The sequence below is a fragment of the Thunnus maccoyii genome, chromosome 10 (assembly GCF_910596095.1).
Source record: "Thunnus maccoyii chromosome 10, fThuMac1.1, whole genome shotgun sequence".
Lineage (NCBI taxonomy): Eukaryota > Metazoa > Chordata > Actinopteri > Scombriformes > Scombridae > Thunnus > Thunnus maccoyii.
Genome location: NC_056542.1, coordinates 12584791 through 12601417, shown reverse-complemented (window position 1 = coordinate 12601417; position 16627 = coordinate 12584791). Strand labels below are relative to the sequence as shown.

At 40.1% G+C, this 16627-nt stretch overlaps 1 protein-coding gene across 5 annotated transcripts in view; it reads left to right on the top strand.

The window, feature by feature from the left end:
- Nucleotides 1-16627, top strand: part of bcl3 (BCL3 transcription coactivator) — a 21298-nt gene extending 4671 nt beyond the window's left edge. For 4 of the 5 annotated variants that reach the window (XM_042424189.1, XM_042424186.1, XM_042424187.1 and 1 more), the window contains 8 exons: nt 519-645; nt 7822-7930; nt 12934-13135; nt 14200-14288; nt 14408-14485; nt 14845-15012; nt 15498-15597; nt 15693-16627. In XM_042424189.1, the coding sequence (XP_042280123.1) occupies nt 519-645; nt 7822-7930; nt 12934-13135; nt 14200-14288; nt 14408-14485; nt 14845-15012; nt 15498-15597; nt 15693-15811 (992 nt within the window). In that variant the 3' untranslated portion in view covers nt 15812-16627. The remainder of the gene's footprint in view (nt 1-518; nt 646-7821; nt 7931-12933; nt 13136-14199; nt 14289-14407; nt 14486-14844; nt 15013-15497; nt 15598-15692) is intronic. The other variant, XM_042424190.1, reaches the window with a different exon arrangement.

Here is a 16627-nt window from a genome sequence, read left to right as displayed (position 1 = left end):
TCCAAGGACACTGGACAATGCTTTTGTCTGGCCAAAATAGTTACGAGATTTGTGCATACAGTCTTGATTTTAAATGGTAAGACTGAGGTTTAGTGCAATTTAGGTTTCAGAGGCAGAGCATGACATACAGTAGACTAACCTACAGGAGTTCTCCAAATTATTTTTGTAATATCACATGAAAAATGCTGATGTTATTTTTTATTTTTAAAACAGAAGGGCATGCAGCACAGCATGGCTTCCCCTTCCATTAATATTTTTGGTCACTAGAGTGTCACAGGTCTCAGACAAGAAGCGGTGTCATGCAGCAGCTATACTGCTGAATCAATGAGAAAATGTCCAGTCAGCTATTCTGCAGCTATTCTTCCTCAGTCAGTGCGCTGCCTGCATTGACAAAAGTAGCTTACTAGGTCAACTCTTAACTGAATACTATGTATACATGCACAGACACGTACTTACTTAGTACAAAAAATCAATTTGTCTAACAGGCCACCCCTGCTAATTTAATGTTTCTGTCTCAGTCCCAGGTCACTACCCTGTGTACTGTTTGCCCACAGTCCCAGAAACAAACCGCCCTGTGGGTTACCAAACCGAAAACCTGCTGACCGGTATCGCTCAGGCTACACATCAAGATGAAGATGGAGACACGTATGTTGATTTTTTATTTATGTATTTATTATTATTATTGTTGTTGTTGTTGTTGTTATTATTATTTTTATAGGCTTAGGTTGGAAGTTAGAATGCCACTTTCTTGGTGCATAATGTAATCAGGGACGTGCTGGGCCACCTGGGAATTCAAAAACAACGTATTATTCTATGGAAATGTTTTATTAATCACTCGGGGAACAGGTTCAAGAGAATAGGGGAACACTCCAACAGCTCATAATTCTGAAACTGATGACCCCACATATCCACCTCAGTGATTTATACAGTGAACTTAAAAAATCATAATGATTCATAGACATCAAGCATCATATTTTAGTCATCCCTGCTCTGACGGCTGAGACTTGGCACAATACACCCCTCAGAAGTTTTATCCCCGTCATAAATATTAATGATTCATGATTTCCATCAGATTGAGAACATTCATTGCCATGTTGTGTCTACTGGGCAGACCCGGCTCACATCTTCACCTTACAGAGACCAAGACTTTGGACTTGTCATCCACTTACATAATGAGCCAGAAATTACTTGTCAGGTCATGTTAGGTTTAACATGCAAATACGAGCCAACTTCTTAGACGTGGTATGTCTTCAGTTGCAAACGAGACAAATTTGCACTCAATTCAAGCTGTCAAGTTAAATGCTTCAAAGAAGGAACAGATCCGAGGTCTAAAATGGAATATCATATATATTAGTATTCTAATATTTTCAATATTAATTATGACACTTACATGTATGCATATAGTGTTGTTCTTATTCTAAAATGTGTTACTTTTACTTAAAAATGAAACATCTAATTTTATGCACTTTAATGCTCTATATGGTGGCGAGAGGTAATTAAGATGTTTTAAGGATGGCATGTCAGTATGAATAGCAGCACATAGACAGCAGGTTAAACTATATCTTAACCTCCAACAACACTCACACCTGAAGAAGATATTAAAATAACACTACTTTATCCAAAAACAAGTATTTCAGCTTTGAGTTTTCATATTTCATTCATACTTTGTTTGCCAGTTCACTCTGGTATGTCTGTCTCTAGAACTACATTCTCAAATTTTGTCCAAAAGCCCCTTTTCACAGCAGACATTTTGACTTGTCACAATAGGAAAAGCACAGTGTTATTAACACCATTAATGATGCCTCTTTTCTATTCAAGTGTTCCAGTAAGCTATGAAATTGTGACAGTGAGCAGGACCCCCTGAAACTGAAGCAGCTAAATGGATTTCAGCCATCATTAACTTGATTATTTACACCTGTGCTTTTCCCTATGATGGCATGTCAAAATGTCAAGGCCTTGCTCCCATTTTGGGCATATTGCCTCTCTGCAGGCTTGACAGTTATTTGTCTTAACTAGATTCTCTGGAGAAACTGCTACTATTGTAATGAAAAGTGAAAAAAGTGAAATGGTCATGTACATAACAAGTCAATACAAATCATTCACTGAGGTGGACCAATGCAACAGCAGTTTAAGCAAGAGACGGTTTGACCTCATAAACAGAACTTTTGACGTTGCGCAACCTGGTTGTGGTTTTTCAGATTCTATGTTAGTGACTGTAATGTCATCTCAGTGTATTTGTTATGGTCTATGTGACTCACCTGGCTCTGCATAATGAATAGGTACAGTCAACACCCCCCTCGTGTCCCACCAAATTCTTTACTGTTGTCTCACTTCCTGTAAGGGAGACCGGTTTCCAGGAATGATTCACTTAATGGCTATGGTAACTTTTATCTAACACATTAACTTAGAAACTATACCACTTGAGCTGCTAGATTAAACAGGCATGCATGTGTTAGTGTGTGTGTGTGTGTGTTGAACAACCTATAATTTTTAGTCAACCAGTCTCTCAGGGTGTGGGGTAGGGGGTTGGGAATGAGAATACTGTACACAGGAGACTGGAGGAGTTCTCGAGACCACATGAATGCAAATATTAAACTTTAACGCATGGTTACTTGACTTTGTCTAAAGGCTTAACACCCACCCACCCACACACTAACTGGAATGACAAACTGATACGAGAACACAGACACACACAGTCATGTGACTGAAAACATGGCATGTCCAAGAATTAAATAGCACTTTGATGTTGTGGTTTCAGAAGTTTCAGCATCATTTGCATCCGTTCGAAACAAACTCGTGATGACCAGCATTTAGCCGAGCCCCAAGTCCCGTGACATGTCACAGCTGCTCATTGTCCTATATCTGCTTCAAAGACTCACTGCGACATGTCTGCTATTAACAGAAAGTGGCATGGAAATAAGAAGAATTGACTTAAAAGAGCCATTATATATTCATTTTTATACTAGCAAAGTGAACATTTTTTTAATAGCATGGGGCTCCATAACTTGATTACATTTCTCATCTCCATGCACATACTTGACACATTGTTATTCTCTAGAGTGTTTGATGGGGGTTTGACTTACAGTATATTTGCAGGACAGACACAAAACAAAAATGAAAAATTGATATGCATATTATTTTATTAGCTAGCAGTGACTGAAAACAAGTGCAGCAACTTTTTTTTCTCAGACAAAATCTGGCCTCTTAATTATAAAGTTGGCTGGCTTATCTACTTGTTGCTTTGTGGTTGTTTTAAACTTTGTGTGAATTCTGAAGAAAGAACCATTCTCAGCCCCCCCTGTATGTTTCACACTGTTTGTATTTACATGAGTGTGTGCGTGTGTGCGTGTATGCATAATATGAGTGAGCGCAAGCATGTGCCTGCTCTTACGTCAATGGGTTGTTCATCCTCTGTTCTCAGCGCTTCTGAGCCCCTTAGTTTCGGGAAAACCAGTGAGTGCTCAGTTTTTAAATACGACTGCGGTTTTTCTCAGGTGTGTCTGTCTCTTCTTCTCTGTGTTTTTAAATGAATGGGCTCAAAAAACCCAAACATCCGCTCCTCACTTCCTCATTTACCGCTTTCTTTCTATCAGCTTCATCTCTCTCTCTCTCTCTCTCTCTCTCTCTCTCTCTCTCTCTTCTTTTCTGTGTCTCTGTCAGTGTTATCTGTCACTTGCTTATAGACACAGTCATTGGCACCTGTGGTGTGCAGACATGTTTGCTTGCGGCTCCTACAAATGAATGCCTGCATGCTTCCAGTCAGTCACTGGATTTGCATGCACAACAATATGACCATATGCAGAAATAGGCAATAGCCCAAATCTCATGTAAACATCTTAACTGAGTTATCGTGTTTCTTGCAGACCCAAATTTCAAATTACTGTGGCATGTAGACCCGTTCTTTTGATGTTTGTCACAGTGATTTGATTCTGCACATGCACTGAGTCAGTTGTGAACTTGCAACTTTTTCTTTTCTTGCTTTGAAAAGTTGAAGTCGCTATGAAACAGCGTATTTAAAAAAGGTGGCATTACCAGCATGGGTGGGGAATGAAACAAGCACATTGAACACACATAATAACCATAATTGAAGCTGCATTAATTATTTTTCTGCATTAATATTTATTGCAATATGTTATACAGGTTACCACACAACATTCAGGACATTAACCTAATTTTCATAGACATATTTTAAGGTATTTGTACTCATTGTACTACACTGCCTTCAACCTACAGTCATTGATCAAAGCCACTCAACTCTGGTATGAATGAGTGAATAGTAACTATGAGACTGTGTGTGATGTGTGTTGAACTACATTTGCCAACTCAAGATTTCAGTGAATAGTGATGATCTGGCAGATTTATTTTCAATATCCTGTATCATCCAGGCAGTTTGTGCTTAAAGGAGGCATTACACATTAACTCAATAACTCCCTGATGGACTGATGAAACTGAGCACTATAATGAATTCTGACTTGTTGAAAGGTTACCCTCAATGGTGAATGTTGAAATGCACTGAAAAAACAACCCAGAACCCAAAAATGTAAAATCCAGGTTTGCTCAAACACATTTCCCACACAAATACCTTCTCTCCAGCACAAAAGTCTGGAAGTAGCATCAATCTTCATGATGAGCACAGCAGACTACAAAGTGGGCCATAAGCTGTCATTTCTTGTTAACTGGATTGTGGTGCATCTCTGCTTCTCCTTTGTTTACCTTTCACACACACTTACACATCACCTCGTTGCTCAGCTGATCCACAGACCACAGGATATGTTAGGCTTCAGTCTGATCATTCAGTTGGCTGTCTCCTTGCCCTCCATACCAAACAGGATACCGCATGTATGCTGCCTCTTTCTCTGGCAGGCTTCTTTTCACACACACTCACAGTCTGCACTGTGTGTTAATGTGGCTAGCTTGGGACTCCTGTCTGCGTCAGTGCCGCTGTGCTTGGGGTTATCTGGGGCTGTGGTCTGCCCCACTTCCAGGAACTAGAAACAGTACAGTTTCATCTTAAGAGAAAAAGAGAGAGATGGATGCAGATATAAAAGGGTGTAATGTAATAAGAGAGAGAATGATATTAGGACTGTATGAAGGCAACTGTTGATACAGTAGTTGAGCTCAGAGAGAGATAAGCTCTGATTCACTAGTTACTCACAACCTACTTTGGTTTTCTGTTCATCAGAACATATGAGCATCAGTTCTCAGAGCTCACAATGACAAAACCCTTGTCAAGTCATGCCTGAAAAGCCTGTCTTATATGATCATGACTATACTGTAGCAAAAGTGCTCACTCCAATCACTGTAGGGCTTATTGCTGAGAGACTGCAGAGGGCTTTTTAAGACAAATGATGAAAAGCTGATTGCACATACAGTAAATATGGAGATATTTGTTGATACAGATTTGCTCACTGTGCTGAGCTCAGTTACAGGAACGAGGACCAGCTGGGGAAAGAACCACCACACTCACTCCTGTTTCCAACATACAAAGTTCTGCTTTTCACTCTGATGTCAGGAGCAAATCATCTGATTGTTCACTTCAGTTGCAGTTCCAATTTGCTTTCTTGCACAGAGACATTGACGTTGTTACTCACACTGTAAGGTTGACCTTGCTTGCTCATGCATTCATGTGCATGTTTATACACCTGCACGCTGTTTATCCATGATTTGCATTTGGGTTTCCTTGGCATTTTAAAAATCATTTAATTATATATACAGCCACAGTAGAGCATGACTTTGTTTTTTTTCCTGTAAAGTTTTTTTTTTTTTCCGGACTATCCTTCAGTTACACAGACCACAGACCACTGTTCATACTTGCCTACACCAAGTTGTCAAAGAATTGAAAAAGTTTCCACTATGAAAGAGTGACTATGACAAAGATTATGTAAGCTGTCGGTTTTTTCTGCTATTGGAGGAGTATATTAGAATAATGTGTGATACTATTATAAGGTATGTAGGTATGATAGATAGATAGATAGATAGATAGATAGATAGATAGAGTACAAACATACACACAACAGCAAAGAATTTTTCCTGATCCACACATCAATCTGATCAATCTGTGCATAAATGTTGAACTTAGCACTATATGTCAGTCAGACAGAGTGTCTGTTGTTTGCTCAGAAAGGGCTTTAATCTATATGTTTTTCAGGCAGGAAATTACAGTCATTAATGACTCCATGTCAGTGGGACACATCACTGAGAGGAAGTGTTGCAAGTGCTTTTGTCACTGTAAGAACTTTTTACCTCAAATTGTGTGCAAGGGTACTTTTAACTTATTCTCAAGAAGCGTCCCTGTTTCCTGTTGCACAGTTGTATTGTATGTCTGATTATGACTTATCCTTTGGATGAAGTTGACTGAGTGAACCTACAGAAAAACCCCTGTCAGAAACCATACAGCTTAATGGCTGGATTTCACAGCACAGAGAGCGAGACAGAGGAGAAAGAATGCTGCCATTGTTACTGACAACAGGAAGTGACATAAAACCAGTCTGGCTCTTACTGGAAGCTGCTTCTTCTAACAGCATAAAAAAGAAAAAAAAAGTGAAAACTGCTATACTGCTCTCTACAACAAGCCCTCCCCCCTCTCAGTTTCCTGCCCTTCCCTGTCCTAAACTTTGGCCTGCGTTTGTTCTTTCGCTTCACGTATAGAAAACAGATAGTGGTTTCCCCTTCAGTCATGATAAGGGTGCGATAAGAGTAGTGTGAGTCATGCCTGCACATCTTTGGAGCTTCTCGGTACAACTGACAGTGGGATAATTTTGATTAAGTGATGAAGTAGAATTTACGGCTTCTGAACGAAAAAAAACTTCTTCACAGGTCATGTTTAGGAGTTCAGTCTAACTCCTTCAAGGCTAAGAAGAGAATGTGCGATTTCAATCCCAAATGCATAATACAGACATTATAGTTTGAGTGGTCCGTAATGAAGGTACAGCCAGCAGCTGGTTTGCTTAGCTTAGCATAAAGACTGGGAATAGAGGGACACAGTTAGCCTTGCTCTGTCCAAAGGTAACAAAATCCGCCTACCGGTACCTGTAAAGCTCAAAAAAAGGAACACATAATATCTCATTTGTTTAATTCATATGAAAACTTAAGTATAAAAACACGTTATGTTGTCACTGTGACGTTGCCAGGCAGCCAGCTGAGATTCCAGGGAGTCCGTGCTCCTGGCATAGAAATAGTCACATAAACCCCTGTAAAACCTCAAATTGTCATTTTTACATTTTGTATTTTTTACGGATTAAGTAAAAATATATAACATGTTAATTTGTGAGCTTTAGAGGTGGTGGGACGTGACTTTTATTATCTTCAGACACAGGCAGGCTAGCTGTTTCCCACGGTTTCCACCTTGATGCTTAAGTAAGCTAAACCAGCAGCTGGCTGTAGCCTTATATTTAACGGACAGATATAATAGTGGCATCAATCTTCTAATCTAACTTTCGACAAAAGAACAAATAAGTACATTTCCCAAAATGTAAATTTTGAACATAACAAAGACTCCAACTGCCATCAGTCATTCAGCACATCCACATAATCAGATCAACACCAAACCAAATGTAATACTGCACTTCAAATAAAATTTGCACACGCAAAAATAATATATTATCTCTATCTCTATAGTACTGATTAGTTATCAGATCAGTCATTTTCTACTTAAGCTAAGAAGTTATTTCCAGGATGTAGAGTGTCAGTGGGTCACAATATCAGGAAAACCTGTGACCCATTTAAATACCCTTTGAAATAGAGCTGTATTTCTACAGACATCTCTCTTTCAACTGTTCGTGTAAAATTCTTTGCATGTCTGTGTTTTTGTGTTCATTACAGAGCTCTTCATATTGCAGTGGTGCAGGGGAAGCTGGCCATTGTCTGCAGACTGATTCAACTCCTGGTGTGGGCTCACCGAGGCCTTGATATCTACAACAACCTCCGTCAGGTGAAACAAATGAATTGATGAAGACACTTATAATAGACACCTGCTACATTTCTGTCCATTAAAGCATACATGCATACATACATGCACACACAGCTGCTATCATTACTCTCATTAATGCAAAATTCTAATTAAAAGTTAAACATTTCAGACAATATATTTGTCTCTCTTTTAAATATGGCAGCTATCCAATCCACAGAAAGATTTTTTTATGTTTCAGTTCCATTTTATAATAAATATCACAGAGGTCTCAACGTCAGCCAGTATAACATGATGAAAGATAGCTGCAGAATAAAAATGCAATTGGGGATTTTTGCTTCTACATTCATGGCATGTAAACCACATTCCCGTGCCTCACCCTTCTAATAACAGTAACATGGAAAAGAATGAAAGAGGAAGTGACTTGGTTTCCTCCTTGCCTTGCTCCACGTTATCGCATTCTCTTACTGTCATGGCAGTGGCTGATGGTTATGCAGTGGAATTCACCCTTCCCAGTTACTCCACCTGTACTTGCCAAAAACCAAAGACATGCAAATGGCGAGAAGGACCATGTGTGCTTTCCTGTGTTCTATTTTGTACATAGTTTCCTAGTGTTCAGTTTCCCTATAGGAAGGGGTTTTTCAGGGCCTGACTGTAGGATTTACCATGTTGTGAAATTCAGAGGAGGCAGCCAAGATGATTAAGTGGAGCCAATTGTGACGCAATGAACTCTCATGAACCCTGCACTCATATCTCATGTCTTGGCCATAACTGAAAACATGTGAACAAGCTGGAAATGACCTGATATAAGTAAACATGAATATCTTATTTATATTCCAGTATATAATTAGCTTTTTTCTTGCATCTGACAGAGAGTCTATGTCCTACAGTGTGTGAACGGGGATTACTTTGACTATTTATACTGATATTAATGGACAAATGAGCCTGCTTAACTTTTACTGAGATGACTAGTCTCTCTTATTAAAAAATGACTGTGCTTCTCAACTCCTACATTACATCAACATGTACTTTACTGGAATATGTACAAGGAATTGTCTTTAAGTGTTTCCCAATCCAGGACTGTCCCGACCGCTGGCCTTAAGCCAACACTTCCACATTCTCCTCCCCTCTCTAGTCTCCACCTTCACTTCATGCTCTGTATTCTGCCAGCTTTCTCTCTTTGATCTTTCAGCAGAGAAAGCACCTGAGTCGTGCAGAACTTTAGTTCTCAAGTCTGGGGTTTCACACCACACAGGACACCACGGACTCGCTTACCAGAAATAACGCTGGTGCTATCATTTGTTGTTGTCTTTCCTCATCACTGAGGCAGCATAGGTTTTGTGATATCCTGTGTCTACCCTCTGCATGAAAACGTATGCACGCGACACATACACATACAATTACACATACACTCTCTCTCTCTCTCTCTCTCTCTCTCTCTCTCTCTCTCTCTCTCTTCCTCTCTCTTCTCTCTTTTCACACACTCACACATATTATGCCATATGCAGTTATAATCAAAAAGGGACATTTTCAGGCATAGGTCCCGTCATAGTCATTTGCCTACCAGATTGTGTGGTTTTGACTGAATATCGTAAAGACCAGACTTATCAAAATGAGGCCAGGGAAGTTTTTATATTTCAAAACATTAAGTCTACCGGAACTAGCCAACTTCCCAAAGAAAAAGGAAACAAAATTAAATACAGCTTTTCCAATATTGATGACAAATCCTGAGTTTCTGTGGTTTTGCATATGGAACTTTTTGACAGAGTGTTACTATCAGTACTGCAACTGAACAATAGTGCAAGTGTCAGTGCTTTTTTTGCCTTCCTCCCTGAACTACTATGATGGTGGAGACAGCTGTTTGATACTCCCACACTGGTCATGCTATCAGTGCGGCTACACTAACGCACACTTCAGTAGTCTACTTGTGGCTGCTCTTGGTGTAGTATGCAGCACTGACACTAGTGGGGTTTGGGGACTGAATCCCCTGGGGCCACCCACTCAAAAACATGAGCTGATGGTCATGCGCTTTAGATGAAAGCCATTCACTAAATTGCCTGTGTTTCTGCTACAATGCATTATGCAGATTATCTGTAATCATTCAATAATCACATTTTGACATTTATATAAATGGGTATGTTCACTGTACTGTTGCAGCCTTTTTATTTTAGATTCATTTAATTCATATTAAGTTTTTTTTCATTTTGTTTATCTGAATGCTGATGGCATGCCATTTTATTTTTTTTTTAGTGAGTGCGTGCATGTATGCACACGCGCAAGACATCTGTGTGTTTGTGTGTGTTTTAGTATCCTTGTTCCGAGAAGTCACATGACCACCCCCCCACCCCCCCCTTGCTTTGGGCTGTTTCTTAACATACCTTGCGTTGAGGTTAATAGGGTAGTTCAGAAGGGACTTTCCCTTCCTGTGCATCTCTCGCTCTCTCTTGCTCTCTTGTGCTCTCTCTATCAGTTTTATTCTCTCACTACTCTCTCTCTTTTCATATCTCTCGCTGCATATATATAAGAGAAGTTAGGGTTTCTAACCATAACTGATGAACTGACTGATGCTATCAGTATAACTGTCAACAACATTGACGCAAGAGCGTGTGATGTTTATTTGTGCAACAGGACTGGCTTTACCCTGTAGTGTCTCTTAGTGTTGCCTTCCACCTTTCTTTGGGTTTGGCACTGCCTACAGCCCGGGGCTGTTCTTCATGCCCAGAAACCTCCTCTCCTATGTTCTCTTCTCATCTTTTCACCTCCCTCATGTTGATCCACTCATTTTGCAGGAATGCACGAGTGCGAGGACAGACCCAGGGGAAAGAGAAGGGATTTTCCCTTGTTATCCTGTCTTTCCCCTGGACTCCCCTCTGCTGCTTCCGTTTCTTCCTCATTCCTCTGTCTCTCCACCCCACCAACCTCCCTACACACACACACACAAACACACACACACACACACACACACACACACACACACACACACACACACACACACACACACACACACACACAAACACACACACACACACACACACACCCTTCCCACCCTTCCTCTTATCTTTGCTGCATTTTTGTTTTAGTCACTCTGAAATCTTTTACAGGAAGCCAGAGTTAAACTCTGCCAACTCTGAGAGGTCTTTTTTTAAAGGCCTTAAAAGGCCTTAATGTGGAGATAGGGTTAGGGTATTTCTTCTGTTCTGGAAAAGATTGAAGACCATCAGTGTTTCATTAGTGGTGTGTAGGGTCAAAATAGTAGTGTGGTTGCAACAATGAATGTTGATTATAGGAAGTTCATAGAGCATAAATTTTAAGGGGGTATATGAATTTGTGTGTGTGTATGTTTTTATATCCATGAGGGTGTATGTGTGTGTGTGTGTGTGTGTGTGTGTGAGTCACAGGGTTCAGGGAAACAGGAGCTTAAGGGAGGGACACTGGCATAATTGGAGGAATTCCACAAAGACGCTCTCACTACTAGCCTACTTTTTTTTTTATTGTACTTACTGGAACAAACCCCCAGTGTGCGCACAGACACGCACACATGTACAGTAATATAGCAAAAGTGAAACTTGGAGCAACTATCTGTTCCTGATTGCTGTGTTTATTGTGTAACTTGAATAGCAGCTGAAAAGTCCAGGTCAAAAGACTTCCCTTTATGACTGAATTATGGCATTTCTTCATTTAAACAGCAGGTTATCAGTGCCTCCCCTGGCCAGAGTTGACATAACTGTCAAAATTATCCACAGGATGATACATGCTGACTTCATCCAAAGGAACATCCTAGATTGCTCAAGTGATTTCATTCAGCACTCAGTAGATTAATCCAGGCAACCACCTAGTGCACTTTTTTTTTTGTCTTTCCTGTCATTAAAGACTGTGTCACTCAGAACAGGTTCTTCTTCATTTTGAATTAATCACAGTCTCATACTTGGGCTGTTGTTGGTGTTTGTTCTGTGATAGACGGTGCAAAGGTCTCATCTTTGACAGTTAGCATATCTTTTTCATTTTGGACTTTGATAAGATTGCTGACATTATGAATTTTAGTGTGTGTATGCATTATGTGTGTTTGTGTAGGTATGTAATATGCGTGCCTGTATCTCATGATCTTCTGATGTGCAGTAATGATAAAGTCTTGGTTCTTTGTTTATTTATTCTAGGCGTTGGTCTGTTTTTGCATTGTTTTATTGTGTCTCTGACCTTTAACCTGTGGAACAGGTTAGATTTGAAAGGAGGCCTTTAACAGAAACAATACAACTCTTCCTCCAACCTTATTTACAAGAATGTGGTGATCTTAAGATTTTGTAAGTTTCTGGATTTTCCCTTCTCCTGTCAAGTATTCATCACTTCCACCACTCTCATGTTTGTGCGGTAAATATGCAGCTACAGCCAGCAGCTGGTTAGCTTAGCTAAAATATAAAAGCTGGAAACAGAATGAAACAGCTCTCTCCTTGCTCTGTCCAGAGTTGTTCACTGTTTCTGTCACTGTCATTGTGCTAAGCTAAGATATCCATCTCCTAGCTCTAATTTGATATTTATTGTGCAGACATTTGAGTGGTATTGATCATCTTACCTAACTCCCTGCCAAAAAATGAATAAGCACTGTCCCCAAAATGCTGAACTATTCCTTTAATGGACAAATTTGGATAAATTTGGAGACCTCAGGTGAAGGAATATATTATTACATTTTGATGGCAATCAGGATCTGGGATTTCCACCATTAGCTGAGCATTTTTTATTAGAACAATGATGCTAACATAGAAACTTGTTTTGAAATAATGGCATCTAAACAGGGTAAAAATCTACTTATCTCAATGTATAGGAGATAGGAATGATATTCTTATAGGATATAGAGAGTTTGAGCATTGTTCGGCATTAGTGAGGGCTCATACTCTCTGATTGCTGTCTAGTGTGCACTGCAGTGTGAAAAAGGAAAACTGTTTTTAGAGGCAGTGTATTGCCTTTTGTCTGAATGCACCGGTTTGTCCTAACTGTCATTGCTTTTTTTGTTTTGCTCTCATCCTCCCACACAGACCCCTCTTCATCTGGCAGTAATAACCCAGCATGCAAACATGGTGGATGTTTTGTTGAGAGCAGGGGCCGATCCTGCTGCTTTGGACCGTAACGGCCAGACAGCACTCCACCTCTGCTGTGAATATGGCCAGCGTGACTGTCTGACTGTATTGCTCTCTCTGCCCGCATCCTCCACATGCCTGGAGATCAGAAACTATGAGGGTAAGTTGTGGTCTACTCCTTGGTATGCATTGTTGAAGATCAAGATTCTTCTCGACAAGGAAAGATCCAAAATGATTGTAGCTCTTCTCATTAAGTTATTTAATCTGATAAAGCCTTGTGATCGTTTGTAACCATTTCATCCTCAGTGAATACATCCAAAGACATTATCAAATGGGTATTTAATAAATGTATGTATAAGAAACATACTTTGTGTCTGCAATGATGGATTTTGAAAAAATAAGAAAATAAGTTTTGGGCTTTTTCTCCTTATACAGAGCAATCTACTTTAAATACACAAGCAGTAAAAGAGTAAAATAAATGTTCAAGCATTAACCATGTAGCCAGGTAGTGCTATGAAATCAATTATAAAAATTATGAACATCCATCTGATCTGATAACTTAATAACAACACATAGACTGCCTCACTAGTGTCAATGCATAATAGTTTGTAGGGGGATATGAGCACTGTGAACCCTTGTACAGGTAGGGGTTGGGTTGGTTGTTTTGTGTGTGGGCGAGAGGAGAAGAGGACATTTCCTTCCTCTGTGGTCTGGTGTTGGCGTTGTGTTTGTCATGTCCCAGCACAGGAGACATTTTTTTGTGTGAAAGTAACAACTCTGGGTATAAGAGAAAGCCCCCAAAATACACAAAGGATTTTGTGTCTACAATGTTAACTATTTTAGTGGAGCTGAGTTTGAATGTTGGGATTAGATCTAATAGTATAATAGCCACATCAATAGGAAAATGTGTGACTACTATTATTTTAATGGCATAGCATAAGATGATTTATGTCCAGGCAAGATTTAAAAACATTTTTGGAAAAGTTAAGGTCATCTGTTAGCAGTCTGCTAGTCACAGAGAGGCAGCATTGAATTATTTAGCTTTGCAGTGCTGGGAAAAAAATCAGATCATCCTGATCTGTTTTTGATTTAGTCTTTTTAAATACTTATACATTTTGTTGGAAAATGTGTTATATACGGTAAAAGAAAATGTGTACGTGTCTGTGTGTATGTCTTCATTTGCTCACTGTGTAACTCAGGTCCCTGCTTTGTTTCTGCCCTCAGGTTTGAGCCCCCTCCACCTGGCTGTGCTGCGTGGGCATAAGGATTTGTCCATGATGCTGCTGGAGGCAGGAGCTGACATTAATGCTATGGTTAGTCCCTATGCTGCACTGACTCATCAGCTAAGTTTCACAACATCATGTATTTTACATTTACCGTTGCTGCATCTACTGATTTTTCCCATGGTGCTTTTTTTTTTTTCTCTAATCAGGACATCAAAAGTGGCCAGAGTCCTCTCATGCATGCAGTGGAGAGCAATAACGCAGACATGGTCCACTTCCTCATTGAGGTAAAGACGGCATGTGGGCAGGGAGGAGAGAATTAAGGGTTGTGACTCAGCTCTATTTGAGTTTGGTTTTCTCTTTCCAGCTCATCAGCTGCATATAAGTTGTCTGTAATCACACAGAGCTTCTTCCCAGAGTTCCCCATTCATTTCTAGCTTATAGATAAGACATTTAGAGTTCATCTGCTCAGTGCTCAGATGTGTTACATATTTGAAGAAGTGCCTTTCCTCCTTCCTTTTAAATAGATCTAACTCACCCTCTCCATAGCTCTATCTTTTGTTTTAGTTTCTATGTTTAACTGTGTCGACTCTGGCTTCCTTTATGAATCACACTGATGTCAAAGTCTTCTGTTTTTCTGTTGCAGAATGGTTGTGATGTCAACAGCCAGTCATACAGTGGGAACACAGCCCTGCACAGTGCCTGTGGCCGGGGTCAGGTGGACACAGTGCGGCTGCTGCTGAAGAGCGGAGCTGACAGCAGCCTCAAGAATTACCACAACGACACCCCCGTGATGGTGGCCAAGAACAAGAAAGTGAGTGAGGAGATGACAGAAAAAGAAAATATCAATAACAAAACAGACCTTGCTGAAATTCCGCTGTTATAATCTTTGTGTTAGCCTTTTTTAGTGTTGGAAGTTGCTGCCTCAGGTCAATTCAGACAGTATTGAGAATGCAGTGAACCCAAAATAGGTTACCAAATTGACTGTTAACGGCTTCCTACGCTCACTTTTATTTTATGATGGAAAATCCCATCCATTTGTTACTTCAGTTACGTCAGAACAAGTGCAAACAATTGCAAAATCTATTTGACTCAGCCCTGGTTGGGATAAGAGGAAGAAACGGTTGGAGTTGGAGAGATGGAATGTAAATGTGTATATCCTTCCATCTAGAGGCCAGACCTGTACGGTGCAGCGTGTGTGTGTCTTGTTTGGCTCACAAGTTGTTTATTTAGTAGACCACAAGGACACTCACTTCAGTCATGCACAGGAGGTTGTAACAGATTGTAAATCTTTTTCAGATAGCAGATGTATTGCGAGGGAGAGGATCCAAGCAGATAAGAGTTCAAGATCAACATTGTATGTCAGTCTCACCACATGGGAGCAACTTAACGGAAAATGGTGAGAGCATGCACACAAGTTCATATACATATGCATATATATACACAGTCAGCAAAATCACAGTGTTTAATTTGTACTCTATGCCTCTCCTTTAGGGTCCCCATCTCCTAACCATAGTCGTGGATGTTCACCTTCGACTACACCACACACCCCTCATCATAACAGCTCCCAGTCTCCAAAGACTCCATCTGTGCTCGTATTTCCATATTACTAGCTCAAAGTTCAACTTGCAACTACCTCCACACAGCCAACCATCATAGAGATGATCACACTTCAGGGCCCAAAATGATACCCAGGACAAAGCTCCGCCTATGGGATAGCAGACCAGCAAAAGACTGTACCTGAAATAAGACGTCCCTGGCCTCCCTTCGCCCTTGAAAAAAAAACAGCTATAGTTGGCTTTGATGTCTGGACAGAGTACCTCTCTCTCCCCATCCAGCTGCTTTGTTGGCACTCCTCTAATGACTGAGAGCAAACTGCTGCTATGATCAGCTGGATTTCTCCACATGGGCATTTATGCAGCAACAGAAACGTGCCACTGAATGCTATCAAGGCTGAACATGAAGGACTATTTTAAAACTTCCAGGAGATGTCAGTAAATGACAGACATGGACCTAAGCTCAGTGAACTCAGACTCTCTCTCTCTCTCTTTTAAGTATTTATGTGGCCTTTTGCCTTTATTTTTTTAATAAAGGACATTTGAGAGATGGCAGGAAATGAAGGGGGAGAGAGAGCGAGAGAGCTGGGGTACATGTTCCTGGATAGACTTGAACTGGGGATGTTGCGATTACATGCATTGTCTTAACACCTCAAGTCTTGTAAAAATTGTATGCAGTCTGCTTATAGTGAGGCGTAACAATGTAACCTGACATGCCAAATATTGCACAGTCAAATCCATTATTTCTGCCATTTTTTAAAAAAAATAATGTGTTTCCATAATAACATTCAGGTCTGTGTTTGTGTGCATAACGTGTGAGTGTTATTCTATCATTGTCAAAAAAATATTTTTATATAAAATGTTTCCAACATA